Source organism: Chiloscyllium punctatum, chromosome 3 (assembly GCF_047496795.1).
Source record: "Chiloscyllium punctatum isolate Juve2018m chromosome 3, sChiPun1.3, whole genome shotgun sequence".
In the NCBI taxonomy this organism is placed as follows: domain Eukaryota; kingdom Metazoa; phylum Chordata; class Chondrichthyes; order Orectolobiformes; family Hemiscylliidae; genus Chiloscyllium; species Chiloscyllium punctatum.
In genome coordinates, this window is record NC_092741.1 from 77,511,884 (window position 1) to 77,527,233 (window position 15,350).

General features: G+C 36.5%; 1 protein-coding gene across 2 annotated transcripts in view; it reads left to right on the forward strand.

Moving 5' to 3' along the window:
* frk (fyn-related Src family tyrosine kinase) overlaps positions 1-15,283 on the forward strand; it is a 114,060-nt gene extending 98,777 nt beyond the window's left edge. For both annotated transcript variants that reach the window (XM_072555673.1, XM_072555663.1), the window contains 3 exons: positions 4,954-5,135; positions 8,299-8,464; positions 8,872-15,283. In XM_072555673.1, coding sequence (XP_072411774.1) covers positions 4,954-5,135; positions 8,299-8,464; positions 8,872-9,086 — 563 coding nt within the window. In that variant the 3' untranslated portion in view covers positions 9,087-15,283. The remainder of the gene's footprint in view (positions 1-4,953; positions 5,136-8,298; positions 8,465-8,871) is intronic.
* The last annotated feature ends 67 nt before the right edge of the window (positions 15,284-15,350 follow it).

A 15,350-nucleotide genomic window follows, 5' to 3' on the forward strand; every position in this document is an offset into this window, starting at 1 on the left:
ATGTTGTTGAAGATTGTGCAGTCATCCCCATTCTGACCTTACAGTGGAGGAGAGAGCTTTGATGATGCTGACCTCCTTCAGTAACCAGCAGCATCTTCCTTTGTGACAGGATCTCTGAAACCAGTGGAGAGATTTCTCTATTCCTATCGACTCCAGTTTTGCTAGGTCTCCTTGATGCCACACTCCAGTCAAATGTAACCTTGATGTCAAGGGCAATCAGTCTCATCTCACCTCTGGAATTCAGCTCTTTTGTTCATTGCTGAACCAAGGCTGTAGTGCTGTCAGGAGCTCAGCAGTCCTGGCGGATCCCAAACTGAGTATCAGTGAGCAAGTTATTGTGAAGCAAATTCTGCCTGATCATACTGTTGACAGCCTCTTCCATCACTTTGCTGATAATTGAGAGTGGATTGAGGGGACAAGCTAGGACGGCTTTCTTCTACATTTTATATACAACACATATCTGAGCATCTTTCCATATCATCAGGCAGATGCCAGTATTCGAGCTGTACTGGAACAGATTAACTGGGGGTGCAGCATACGCCTTCAGTAGTATTGCCAGAATATTATCAGGGCCAATAACATTTTGCAGTATTCAGTATCTGCAGCCTTTTTAGATAGAGTGAACTGAATTGGCTGAAATCGCTGATTTGGGAAACATCTGGATGAGACCAAGGTGTATCATCCACTGAGCACTTCTGGTTTGAAGATTGTTGCGAATGCTTCAGCTTTACTCTTTGCACTAATGTGCTGAGCACCTCCATCATTGAGGAAGGAAAGATTTGTGGAGACATCTCTTCCAGTGAGCAGTTTAATTGTCCACCACCATTCATAACAAAGACGTGGCAGGACTGCAGAGCTTATGTTGGCCCTTATTTTAAGGGATTAGCGTAAAAGAGTGGGATAGTCTTAGTGTAACTGCAAGGTGAGACCACACTTGCAGTACTGTGAACAGTCTTGGTCCCCTTATGGAAGAAAGTAAATTATTTCATTGGAGGCAGTTCAGATAAGGTTCACTAGGGTGATCCTCAGTTTGGAGACATTGTCTTGTGAGCAAAGGTTAAACAGGTTAGGACTCTATGCATTAAAACTTAGAAGAAAGAAAAGTGATCTCATTGACATATATATGATTTGTAAGGGGTTTGACAGAGTAAGTGTTCAGAGCATGTTTCCTTTGATGGGAGAGTCTAAGACTAGAGGAGGTTTTAAACTAAAGAGGTGCCAATTTAAGACTGAGATGGGGAGGAATTTCTTCTCTCAGATGGTTGAGAGTCTTTGGAACTCCTTGCCACAGAGAGTTGTGGGAATCCTTATATATATTTAAAGCTGGCTGAGATAGCCAATTGGAGAATCAAGGGTTATGATGAAAGGGCAGGAAAGTGAGCATGAGGAATAAAGTGTCAGATCAGCCATGATCCTATTGAATCCTTGAGAGACCAAATGGCCTACTCCTGCTCATATCTTTTCTTGTCTTATTTTTATCTGATCCATTGGTATGGATCATGCGTGTCATAGAGTCATAGAGATGTACAGCATGGAAACAGCCCTTCGGCGCTAATTTTGCTGTTTGACAGACAGGCAGTCCTATTTAGTTGTAGCTTCATCAGGTTGACACCTCATTTTTGTACCTGCTTGCTGGTGCTCCCAACCTACTCTCCTGCGCTCAGCATTGAACCAAGTTGGTTGGTTTGATGGTGATGGTAGAGTGCATGATATGCTGTGCCGTGAAGTTGCAGATTGTGTTTGAATATAATTATTGGTCCACAGTAACTTTTTTGGGGTGTCATTATAGACTTGCAAGATCTATCCAACATCTGTCCCATGAATGATAGTGCCACACAACACAAAAGAGGGTATCCTTAATGTAAAGGTAAGACCTTGTCTCCACAAGGCCAATGCAGTGGTCACTCCTAGTGATGCTGCCATAGACAGATGCATGCGCAGTATGCAGATTAGTGAGGTTGAAGTCGAGTACAGTTTTTGCTCTTGTTTGTTCACTACCACGTGTGTGATTAAAATTTCATCAGGTCTGTATATGAAGAAACAGCGCCATCATATCAGATTTGTTTTTAGGCTGTAGGTCAAATAGATCATTATGATCTGGTAAACTAATATATTTAAAAAGTCATGATGGAGTATGCTACATTAATTAAAGTATTTCATATATACTTAACCCTCAAGAAAATTAATGATAAAGCAGGTAAGATTTACTACATGATATCAGCATTTCACAGAATTATAAGACACTTTTTTAAATGGATTTACATCAGTCCATAGAATGTTCCAGGTGCAGAGCTTTGAAGGAATTATTAATTAGAAATCATTTTTGTAGTTGCTGGGAGGGATCAGCAGTCCCAGACTTTCTTCAATCCAGGGAAGATATCATTGTGGACTTCAGTTCATTTCTCATGCAGAAGTCAGACCTGCAAATTTGCCAGCACTGTAAGGAAACATCAGGGATTCATCTGATTCATTGGAATGGATAGGCCCAAAATCACATTGTCACACTCACAGAAGCCCATCAAAGTGTAGAGATCAACCTCATCGACTATATTAGGTTGTACAAGAGGTGGATCCAAACAGTGAAGCCAAGTATGTGAAGTCAAACACGATCAATGTTACCACTTAAGACACTTTCGAAAATATCATAAGTTAACAGCATGCAAAGAAAAGGTCCTGAAAAAGGAACCTAATTTTGAACTTTGGAACAATATTTCAAATGGACACAGGAACAGCTGTTTCAGTATTAGTAGGTTGCCTTGGTTGAAGTTTGTCAGAATCAGAACAGAAACCATACTTCCAGGAGGCATAAATCTTCAGATGCATAGATAAATCAGCTCAAAGCTTATTCATAGAAGATAAACTGTTGGTGAAACATAATATTTGAAGAATCAGAATATTATCAGTTTATAATTGCCAGAAGCTTAAATGGACTAGTCGTGTAAATACTGTGACACCAAGAACAGGTCATATGCTGAGAATTTTGAGGCTAATGTCTTATGTTCAGTCTCCTAATGCCTGTTCATCACCTACAAGGCAGAAATGTGGAATGTAATGGAGTAGTGTTCACTTGTCTGGATGAGTGCAGCTCCAACCACACTCAAGATGTCACTATGTCACTATGCAGCACTAAGCAGCCCTATCCACCTCCTTCAACTTTCTCTCCCTTTGCCACCAACACACAAAGAGAGCAGTGTGAACTGTCCCAAAGAAGCACTGCAGAAATTCATGTCGACTCCCTCAAAAGCTCCTTATGAACCGATGGCCTTGAATTCCCAGAAGGACAAAGGTAGCAGATTTGTGGGAACACTATCACTTGCAACTACTCTCCCTAGCCAAGTACCATCTGATGTTGAAGTAAATAACTATTCCTTCACTGTCACTGGATCAAAGTCATGCAGCTCCCTTCCTTACTAAATTGTAGGTCTTCCTGTATTCCAAGGACTGGCGTAGCTCTAGAAGGCAGCTCACCATCACCTTCACCAGGGAAATTAAGGGCGGTCAATAAATACTAGCTAGGTAGTGATACCGACATGCTAAGAATGACTAAAGAACATTACACTTGAAAGCTATATTTGACAAGCTACTATATATAGATGTAAATAAATGGTATTATACATAAAGGTTTGAAGTCCCTTCCTCCATGAGAAGGGGCAAGTAGCTTCAGGGACCTTCTATGCACAGATAGCCACATACCAATATCTCAATTTACTGGTCACAGTATTGATTAAAGCACAAGATAACTCCAACAACTGCTGATTTGTCAGGATGGAAAGTCTTACTCTGAGGCCTGGGCTCTGTAAAAACTTGCATATTCATATTTCATTTTAAAACAGTCTTGTGCCTAAATTTCATCATTACAGAGAATATTAAATGTAATTGTGACAAAATATTTAGATTACCATGAAACTCAAAATGCAAAGTATGCCCCCAAAAGTGTCACGCTTAGGTCAATCAAATGGCATTTATTTCTGATAACTTCGGGAAAGACTTAATACACAGTTTTATTTTGGGAATGTGATATTACATATTCCATTTAATCCATGTTGTAATCATACATTGTGCAGTTTTCAAGATGAATTCTTAAATGTTTGTTGACATCATGCATTTGTAAAATTAATTTGTTGTTGTGCACTCCTTTGTTTTTCAATAAACTAAATCTTCAATTTAGAAAAAAAAAAGCCCATATGGATTGAAACAGTAAAATGGACTTGGCATCTGAGTTGGTTAATTTAAGTGATGGGATGGACAATCATCAGAATTTTGCATTTCAAAAACAAATTACTCATGATCTTCCTTATTCCTATGTGAGAGAACTGAGAGTTTAACTGCTGTGCTGCAGGTAATGCTAGTAGAAGAGGCAATGATGATGCCATCCCAGTTGGAGAGATTTGTTTTAAATAGGCTGGTGCCAAAATGTCTCCAAGTAACTTAGTCAGTAACTGATCAGTCTGACACTGACATATTAAGAATGTGGTTATGCTAAATGTCCCGAGCTCATCTGTACTGTTCTGTGATAATTTACGTGGCATTGATGATAAAAATGTATTTTATTCGTCAGTTATGACTGATGCTAAATTAACTTTCAACTGTTATGACCAGGTGCTCAACAAAACAGTGCAAAAGTCTGGAAATTGTAAAGTGATTGGGATGTGTGTGCCATAAAATGGATACCACAACTTCAAAGTGTTATCATATGTAAAGAATTCTGGACACCAAATGTAAATCTCTTCTTTCATTTTTGGTTTAGCAAAATAAATATTCTGAATTTGAGCAAAGCCTGTGGGTTGATTTTCATGTTAAGTAAATCTTGTACTGAAGTTTACTGCTGCCATTTCTGCTTCAGTTAGGCTTCAGCTTTATGTCCATTAGTTCTATTTTGAGAGCTTACAAGCTTTAGGATAATGGAAATAGCTTCTGAAATTTAACATATGCAACACATATTCATTTCAACAGTAAACCAGGGGATGACTTTGACCATAAATGATCTGCTAGAAATGTCAGCACAGGTGGCTTCAGGCATGGCGTATCTGGAAGCTCAAAATTACATCCATCGGGATTTAGCTGCAAGGAATGTGCTGGTTGGAGAAAATAACATCTGTAAAGTCGCTGATTTTGGACTTGCTCGAGTTTTTATGGTATGACTAATGATTGTTTTCCCTTTGTATAATTTTATCTTAAAGAAGAGACATAGCCTGTTGTAAATTTTAGTTACCAAAGTGTTTCCTGAATAAAAATAGTGGGATGTTTATCACCAGGAAAGCTGTGATCAAGATGAAAGATCAGTTTAGTTAGAATAATATGAGATAACAATATATCCATGACCTATATACACATTTTGGCAAAATGTGAAGAGGTAAAATATGACAAATTGTGTTAAAATCAAAATCATTACAGTATTTTGATTTGATTTAGTTTTGACATTAGTTAGTTGGCTGCTTTTGCTTCTGAATAGTAAATGCAACATTTATTTTGGTATCTTTATTTACTGGCAATTACTGAGTTCCTAAACTTTGTTTTGGCATGTTCACTTGACCAAGTAGGGTTGATTAGCTGCATTGGCTGGTTGCTCAAGTGTGATGTTATGCCAAAGGAGCACATTCAATTCCCGTACAGGCTGTGATCATTCATGGAAACCTATCTTCTCACCTTACTCAGGCATATGGAATGCTGCCTGCCACACACTATAGAGAAACAATTGTTTCTCTCTCTTCTGCGAGAGGTGTGTATGATCCTTTGAAAGCTATGACTAATTACCTTTCCTTTCCCACAATGGCTGTGATGCAGTTTAGTAATGGCTTGGAGCAGATTAAAGCATTGTCCAGAGTCAGTTTTGTAATGTCTCTCTGGCCTAAAAGCATAAATTGTTCCAATCAGGTTCGGAAAGATCCGCTTCCTGTTCAGTCTAGGAAGTGAAAAGCCTTCCACTATTTTTAATCTTCTCTCCTTCAGTCCAACAATACATATTAAATTCATTTTTAAGCAAGTAGCTACCACACTTAAGTAAATATAAGCAAAATACTGCACATGTCGGAGATCTGAAAACAAAACAGTGCTGAAGAACTCAGATGCTACCAGACCTGCTGAGTTTCTTCAGCAGTTTCTGGTTTTCTGTGTTTCAGATCGCCAACATCCACAGTTCTTGTTTATAAACCCAGCAGCTCTGGCAGCAACCGTGGAGAGAGAAACAGAGTAAAACTTTTGAGTCTGGTCTTCAGAGCTGGAAAAGTCATGGGTTTTGTGCAATGTTAACGGAAAGGAGGGAGCAAGTGAAACAAAAGGGCTGCTCCGGGAAAGGTTAAAGGAGTTGGAGATCCAAGATGTCATGGAACAAAGGTCATAGTAATGGTGGAGAGATCTCAGGTAGCTTGGCATACTAAATTGACATGGTACTTTCATGCGCTCATTTATGACCTGTACATGCTGAAGGGCTCCAGAGAAACCCAATGCAAGCTGGAGGAACGGCACTTTATTTTTTACTTAAGCACTTTATAGCCTTCAGGACTCAAGATTGGCTCAGCAACATCAGAGCATGAACTCTGTCTGCCATTTTAAAATTTTCCTCCTTCTTCTTCCCCTCCTTTCCTATGTCTATACCTTACTGTTTATGATTTTGCTTTCAGGTAGAATTCATTTTGTTCTGTTATTAGCACTTATTGTGGCTCTATTCCGGGTTATCTTCATAGGTGTTACCTAGTTCCTTTGGCTTTTGTTCTGTGGCACTTTGAATCTTCCTTAACCTTGCCCTCACCTGCAATTCTGTACTTCCTCCTTATCCTTTTCAATGCCATGAAACCAGTAATGTTTCCACCTATTTTCAGTTCAGAAGAAGAGTCATAATGGCTCAAAATGTTAACTCTGTTTCTCTCTCCAGATATGTTGCTAGATATGCTGAGATTCCTCAGCACTTCATTTAATTGAAACTAAATAAAAATAATGTTAACTCGATCAGAAATGATGGGGACCCAATTTCTGAGTTTTTCTTAAGTGAATAAAAGAGGAGTTTTATTCTCGAGCAACCCTGAGAAAATATAATAAGATGTGACATCTAATGCACAGGTTGCAAGCCAAAACAAAGGATGGGTAAAGAAGGCTGTTGAAACAGATAGAAAGATACAGGCAGTTGTAGTTTGAAGTTTTTTGAGTTCTTGGGTTACAAGATTGAAACGTGAGTCACAACTGTTTTGCTGTTGTCGTCTGTCCTTCAAAGTTGTGAAGCTTGCAGATAACTTTGAATTCTCAGTAAACAGGGGTTTTTCCAGTTTGCATTATACCAGTGTTGATACCTGATATTGCGATGGAGGTTGAGAGAGTGAGACAGAGAGGAAGAGAAGAATTTCACTATCCTTGCTGTTATCAATCCACATTGCATTCTTTCTTTTGTTGCTCAAAGGCCATTGACTGAAGTAACGTTCATTTATATATTCTAAGTATAGCTTTATTGTCTTTTTCAGACTGAACACGCTGCATGTAATCTTTTATTTCCCAATATATACAGCTACCATGTGGGTGAGAGTAAAATAAGAGATGCAAATTCCTTGACATCTTATTGAGCTTGTGCCTCTTCATTTATGTGAAAATTCTGATGCAGTTTGTCTTGTACGTTCTGCATGAGTTCCCTGGGCTTGTTTAATAACCACGGTCACCATTTAAAGTCAGTAGTATCCTTTTTAAAACCACTTTTAGTCAATTAAAATCAAATGATGGAAGTTGGATAGTGATAGTCTGTTTTCACTACTATTCAAACAAATGTAATTAATAGCTTAGATTTAAAATTTTTTTATGTCCTACTTTAACAAGATGGCCACCTTGTACACTTCCCTGTACTAACAGTGAAGTTAAAGCAAATGAAAGAAATGATCTTTCTTTCAGAGCTAATATCTCTGAGAGATGCTTGTTGGGCTTAAACCTGTGACAGCAATGATATCCAGAAGTTGTTTTAATGGCTGATTTGCTTCTCTGTCATTCTTAGGCTGGTGTAAGTGATGTAATTTAAGTTTGAACAGGCATCTGTCAGTTTGTGGAATGTAAATCTTATCAAACATTCCTTCACAAGATTGAAAAACAATTGTTGGTTTACCTTTTGCAAAATATGGAAATTAAAGAGACCCATTCAAAAGTAAAACTTGGAAAGTTACCACTTGTTCAATGTTTATATACTGTGTGTTTTTAATCATATGTTTCTATTTGAAGTTCTGTTTGTTTTAAGTGGTTTCCATTTAACTGTATGCAATTTTACTGAAGTAATTTTAACTACATCATTTAAACAATTTTTAATTTTATCTCCTTTAACTCCATTAGACAGAAGATGAAAATGTTTATGAAGCGAGAGAAGGAGCAAGATTTCCTGTAAAGTGGACTGCACCAGAAGCTATCCATTCTAATAAATTCAGCATTAAATCTGATGTTTGGTCCTTTGGAATACTGTTGTATGAAATAATCACTCTTGGAAAGATGCCTTATCCAGGTTAGTTTATCACATCTGGGCACATTTATGATCACTGATCCTGATACTGCATTTTTATTTAATCTCTGTGGAAAAGAAAGACAATAAAAGTCAAAGTTACAGGCTGAAGTATATCTTATTTAAATGTACATCATTATAATTCAAACAAATGATGAATTTCATGAAAACTATAAATTATTGTTGAGAACAGACTGAACATAAGTGGCATACACATTTGGGAACTGGTTTGATTGGGAATTTATTGATCTACCAGATTGAGTTATTATGGAGTTCTTCTGAGAGTGATTTTATTTGTATCTTGATTGTAAAATAATTAAAATGTAACTTTTTTGAAATTTGAGGAACAATAGCATTTTATATTTTAAACTTTATTTTTGCAAAAAGTGGTAAATATTTCTTTTCTTTAGGAATGTCAAATTACCAAGTTATTCAGGAACTGGGGAGAGGATACAGAATGCCATGCCCTTCGGAATGCCCCCCTGCATTGTATGAAATCATGGTAGATTGCTGGAAAGACAAAGATTTTGAAAGACCAACATTTGAAACATTGCAGTGGAAACTGGAGGACTTCTTTGAAACTGATCTTTCAGCCTATACAGATGCTAATATTTTTGTTAGCTAATGTATAAAACAAAGTTTAACATTTTATCTGCTCTGATCAAAACTGATTTAACATTCTCATCTTGATGTTTATAATTTGTGAAAGTGGTTCAATCATATACATAGCCATTCAGTTATAAATCAATTCGGGGCTATTGCGTACACATACTATACATATATGAATATAATTTATCTTGGCTGTACAGTCAGGAGTTCACAAACAAGTGTAAAGGCCAAATCAAATTCCATGCAATTGCTCTATATGTTATTCTATATGAAATATATGCATCAGAGATGGCTGATGTGGCACCATTGGCAGTGGATTAAAGAAATGAGGAGGTCATTGCTATTCAAAAACATTCAGCACCCCCCAAAACATGAGAGCAAGAATAGACAATAACCAAGTGGAAAGGCAAGCAGAAAGTGACACTTGGCCAAGGTTCTGTGAGGCAGTACCTTTTGAAGACAGACACAAGGAGAACTTAAGATATTAGATGCCAGTTGAGTTATTGCTGGAGATGAAATCTGCCTGTAGAATTCTGTTCTGCCTACTGTGTCTAAATGAGAGGAATATAGAGGAAAACTGAGTGTGATACATAACAGGTGGTCAATCCACTATTGCCCATTTTGAATCCCTGAGGAAGTTAAAGTTTATCTCTGTTAACTTCAGATTATATAGTGCATACTTGTGTGAGATTTCACTATACAAATAATGTATTACATGTTTCACCATTTTTGCCAAATTGTATTCAAATAGTAGTTGGCAGTTTTTAATTATCCTGTCCCCCAGTACTCATAGAAATTCACACGTTATTTCTGTAAATATTCTAATTAGATAAATGGTTGTCACAAAACATAGCATCACCCTTTCTGCACCAATTTCTCTCTGATCAACATATGTTTTGAAATTTGGTCAAAGAATGAGTCTCTTTCAATGAACACAGAATCTACAATTAAAGGACTATAGTATGCCTTCAGGGCAAAGCATTGTTGAATATTCTCAGCAATCTACATTGTTATACAAAATTCAGCCTCACAACACTACATTACATACAGTCTTAATGGTACTTTCACAGCTTGTATATAAATTTATGTTCAGATACAGATTAAATTTATTTTGTAGAACTGCAGAATATTGAAATGTATATAACCTAATTATATTTGAAAATTAAACTGCAACTAATCATATGTTTTGTAAATTGTGACAAAGAAAATTACTTGAATCTTGAACTATTTCCATTTTTACACTCTTGTACTGAATTTGGTGCATTAAAACTTAAAGATATTCCAATCTATGCTGATTACAATTCATAAATTTTGGCTTAGGATTCATGACTAACTTCAGAAATGTTTGGTAAAGCTTCATCTGACATACAACAGGTGAAAGGGACCACGCAGTTGATTCATTTTAATTGTCTACCTTTTCCAAAGGCACTGGGGATATCGCTTCCACAGACTTTGATGTTTGGAGACTGATTTAAGTATTTAAAACCAAAAAGCAGTATTGCCAACCTTGCAGCAAATGTAGAGTAAAAATTCTTACTGAATTATAAGAAGAAACTATTGCAGAAAAACTGGTGAATAATGCACAAAAATGACAGAGAAATGCAGAGTGAAAGAGAGAAACAGCGAATTCGGACTCACCTTAAGTTGCTGGACAATTTATCTGCACTGCATCATTTGTTTTGTGAAAGTTCACCCGTCTTTAACCTCTGCATGAAATACATGGAATTGTGCATTATTTGCCAATCCACATTTTTAACACCAGGTTAACTCCAGTAATTAAGAGGACAAATAACAATTATCATGATATTAATTGGGTAATGATTGCCAACAATTCTCTTTCCAGGAAGAAGATGATTATGTAAAGCATGGAGTCTGACTTATTTAAATTTCAAATTGTTGCTGGAGATTTTTTTAAAATTCAATTTGATTGTCGCATGTTTTCTTTCTTTTGTCTGTGTTTTAAAGATTAATGTTGCTTTCCCTCCCTTTCCTGATCTTCATAAGTTTGATTTGACATTGACTTCATCCACTACTTTTCTGTCCTTCTCATTCTTCCCTTTATTTATTATGACATAAGAAATTGGAGCAGGAGTAGATCATAGAGCTCATTCCAATGTCTCAACCATTCAGCTGGTCTGATCATGGCCTGAGCTCCATTTTCTATCAAATCCCCATAGCCCTTTACTTCCACCATGGCTCAAGAGTCTGTCAATCTCATTCTTGAATATTGTCAATAACTCGGCCTATACATCTCACTGGAGTAGAGAATTTCAATAGAGGAACCTTAATTATCTGAACAAGATGGGCGGGCATTATTTTGTTCACATAATTGATTATTTGGATAATCGATTTTACCTTAATCAAGGGAAGTCATGCTGATCCAATACTGTGTTCTACCGGAGAATTTGTCTAAATCTATAATTTTAATGTATCGAGCGCAAGAGGACGGAGATTTTACATGATGAACAAAATAAAGCAAGAATAACACAAGAAAACTTTTTAAAAATGCAGCAGTGCCATAGTTAGCATTTGGCAAGGAGTGGTGAAGATAGCGAAGATGGCATTAAACAAGGTCCCGAACAGCTTCTACGATTACAACAACATTTGTCAGTTTCCGGAAACTCAGTCCCATGATAGAAAGACCACCACCGTCTCACGCATCTGTTTACTTTCTCTGCCATTTGTTTCATGAATGGCCTAGTAAAGTGACAGGAATACTGTAAAACACTTACTTTTGCACAGGGCTGCGTAACTAACTGTTATCTAAAAAAGTCCATTTGCTGATGCTTGAGCTGCTTGTGTTTCTTTGTTTTTGCCAGGGTTTTCACATCTCCTTCAGTACAGCTAATCCGACTACACTTACCTCTTTAAAGTAACATTTTTGTAGGACCTTGAAATCTTCTTCAGATAATCCGACATTTGGATAATCGAGGTTCCTCTGTATTAGCATTCTTCCTCATCTCAATCTTAAAAGGGCGACTCCTGAAACAGTGCCTCCAAGTCCAGATTCTCCTTCAAGGAAATCATTCAATTAACATATTTTAAAGTCCCCTTCAAAGACTAACACTGTTCAGTAAGATGCTTAATCCTCCAAAATCCAATTGGTAGTGGCACAACTTGTTCAACTTTCTTCATAAGACAATCTCTTTATCCCTGGAAACAACGTTGTAAACCTGTTCTGAATAGCTTTTGATACTGCTATCTAACTTTAAGTCAGGAGACCAAAACAGTATGCAGCAAACTATGTGTAGTCTCACAAGTGCCTTGTAAAGTTACAACAAGGTTCCCCTCCTGTTTTACTCCATTTCTCTTTTAATAAAAGTCAACGAACCTTTTGCCTTTCTAAACACTCTTCTGCGTCTTCATGGGTTTCCTGTAGGAGGTCACTGAAATCTCTATAACAGCATTCTGTACTTTCCCTCCTTTTAACTAGTATTTTGTTTTCATTTTCTTCCTGCTATTGTGGATAACTTCACATTTTTTTCCAAATTATGCCAAATCTGCCAACACTGACTTAACCTAAGTACACCCCTTTGCAGACTTTTGGTGTCATCCATACAATTTCCTTTCCCATCTATCTGTGTTATTGTCAGCACATTTAGGTGCAATACACTCCCTTGGTCGGTATGGATGAGCTGGACCGAAGGCTCTGTTTGCATGCTGTATATCTCTATGACTCTATACATGGTTGAGTCCTATCACTTTACAGCACTTTAGTTACAATTTGCCAATCTGAAAATGGTCTATTTACCTTCTTATTTTCTGTTTGCATGTTGTATATCTCTATGACTTTATACATGGTTGAGTCCCTATCACTTTACAGCACTTTAGTTACAATTTGCCAATCTGAAAATGGTCTATTTACTTTCTTATTTTCTGTTAGCTTGTCACTAAACTCTCTCTGATGCATTGTGCCAAAACCATGAGCTCTTATCTTTTAGAGTCGCCTTTCATGTGGCATTTAAATAAATGCCATTTGGAAATCCAAATACATTTTATTCACTAGTTTTTCTTTACCCAACACATTCAGCATGTTATCGGCTGTCTCAACAAAATTGTCAGCAAATATATTGAAAGCCTAAATATGCTGTTCTAAGTTTAACTAATGGGTTACACCTTAAGATGCCCACTCCAGCAAAATTTGGATTAATGTTTGCACAAGTGCCTTTGTTGAATATAAATTGCTTGGTTATCTGATGCCAAAAAAAAATGATTTTAAATGCACAAGTTTTGTAACTGTAAGTTAAATTTACCACATCATCAATTTTATCTTTTGCTTAATTTATATCTTCAAATATTTTCTGGCTGTTGGCAGCTTCATTATTCAATGTTTGTGTAATTAATAACAAAGTGAAATCATCCACTGGAGCAATATACTGATGGAATTTGAAGACTTCAATCTAATTTAAAATACCCTTAAATGTGAAATTAATGTTATAATGTGGTATAATTTTATATTGATCTGTATTTGTGACAGAACTGTGTAAACAATTCTTTGTTTATTTTTAGTTGTTGCAATATTAACTGAAAAATAAGTCTCCTTCCCATAAGATAACAGTAATGGATTCCACATGTACTGTTTTGCCAAACTAAGGATCTGCTTGATGATTGATGGCCTTGACCTTCAGTCTTATTCTTCACTTACCCTGCCTCTAATTAGTTGAACAAGACTGTACTCTCATGTGCCCAAAGTTCCTTGAATTATGCATTAGTCTATTTTCTCATGATATATTATCAGGAATTTTGTATGAAAATTATCAGTAATGCTTTAGTGGGAAAAAAAAGAAAATTAGTAAATTGGCTATTTGTGCTATGAATATAAAATGATTTTATTCCGCGTAGGATTTTATTTTCAAACAGTAATTTTGTACATGATTTGTACCACATGGTACTTATAATTTTACATGATTAAATTTTACCATAAGGATCTGTTCTGAAATTAATTAGAGCTCTAAGATTATCCTGTACGGCTGCTGTGTATGTAAGCTAAATATCTTTATTTGAAATTCCTTTCTCAGAGCTATGCGATTTAAATGTGTTAATGTCAACCATTTAAAAAAGAAATCTAACAAACATATGGGCATTATAGTTATAAAGTCTTCATTTCTACATTTTTAAAAATAATCCTTAATACATGTAGGCTGTTTTGATTAACACTGACATTATAGTTCAATTATTTAGAAGTTTAATGATTTACTTACATTGCCCAACTATATAACAGATTATTTTTGTCTTCACTTATTCTGTGGATCAACTGGTCAGGATTTTGGTTCCCAAAAATGGGTGTGTTGAGATTGGGTTGGAGATCTAAGTGTTAAAAATCTGGGACAGGAACCAAACACACACACACACACACACACACACATACACGTGTGCATCTGGTTTTAGTGATCAAGGTCCTTTTGGGAAACATGTTTGACACTTAAATATGATAACACGGCTAATGCCTTCATTTTAACAGGCATTCACTTTATAAGTACAGATGTTAGGGTTTTCTGGACAACAAAACAAAACAACTTAAATGCAAGTTGGGCTGAATCTATGCAGTAATTTTCTCACACCATTGGCTGTGATATGCAAGTAGTTAGACTGCTTGTCCCAGCCTATCCATTTACCCCACAAATGCCCTCCTGACGCAGCAATTGTTCATTTGCTCCTCATCCTGATGACCAACTAGCAGGCAACCATAAACCTTCATGATTGTTGAAATCTTCTATTCCTATAGGTGAGAAACACTGGAAAACTTTCTGACCCCGCAAGGGCCCATGCCTTCCCCCTGTCATTCACACTTTTCCAATACATTTCCATACTTGGATCAAGTGGCCAGTGGATGGAAGACAGAGGAAACAAAAACAAGCTAAAGCAATGCTACCATTAAATTCTACAGGATATTCAGGAAATCTAGTCTTTGTGACTATCCCAACTGTATAACAGCTCGCCCTGATAGAAATAACCTGAGGGACCTCCTTGTTAAAATTCAGACCACGGTGTTGAAGAAACCTGTAATATAATACTTCATTTCTTGTGTAAAAATTACATTGAAGTCCATGTTTTTATATAATTTTTCGTTTATATTTCTGCATACAATTTGCCAACAAACTTTGTACTTGAATGAGGGCTGCTGAAAATTGCTTATTTTTAAAAAAAATCTGTGTAGATTATCACGTATGCTGGAAATGAATATCACAAACTGGCAAACAATGTAGAATTTCTTCCTTGTCGATATTAATAAAAAGTGTCTTTTTAAGAAAAAGATTTTAAAAAATCATTGTTCAGGATC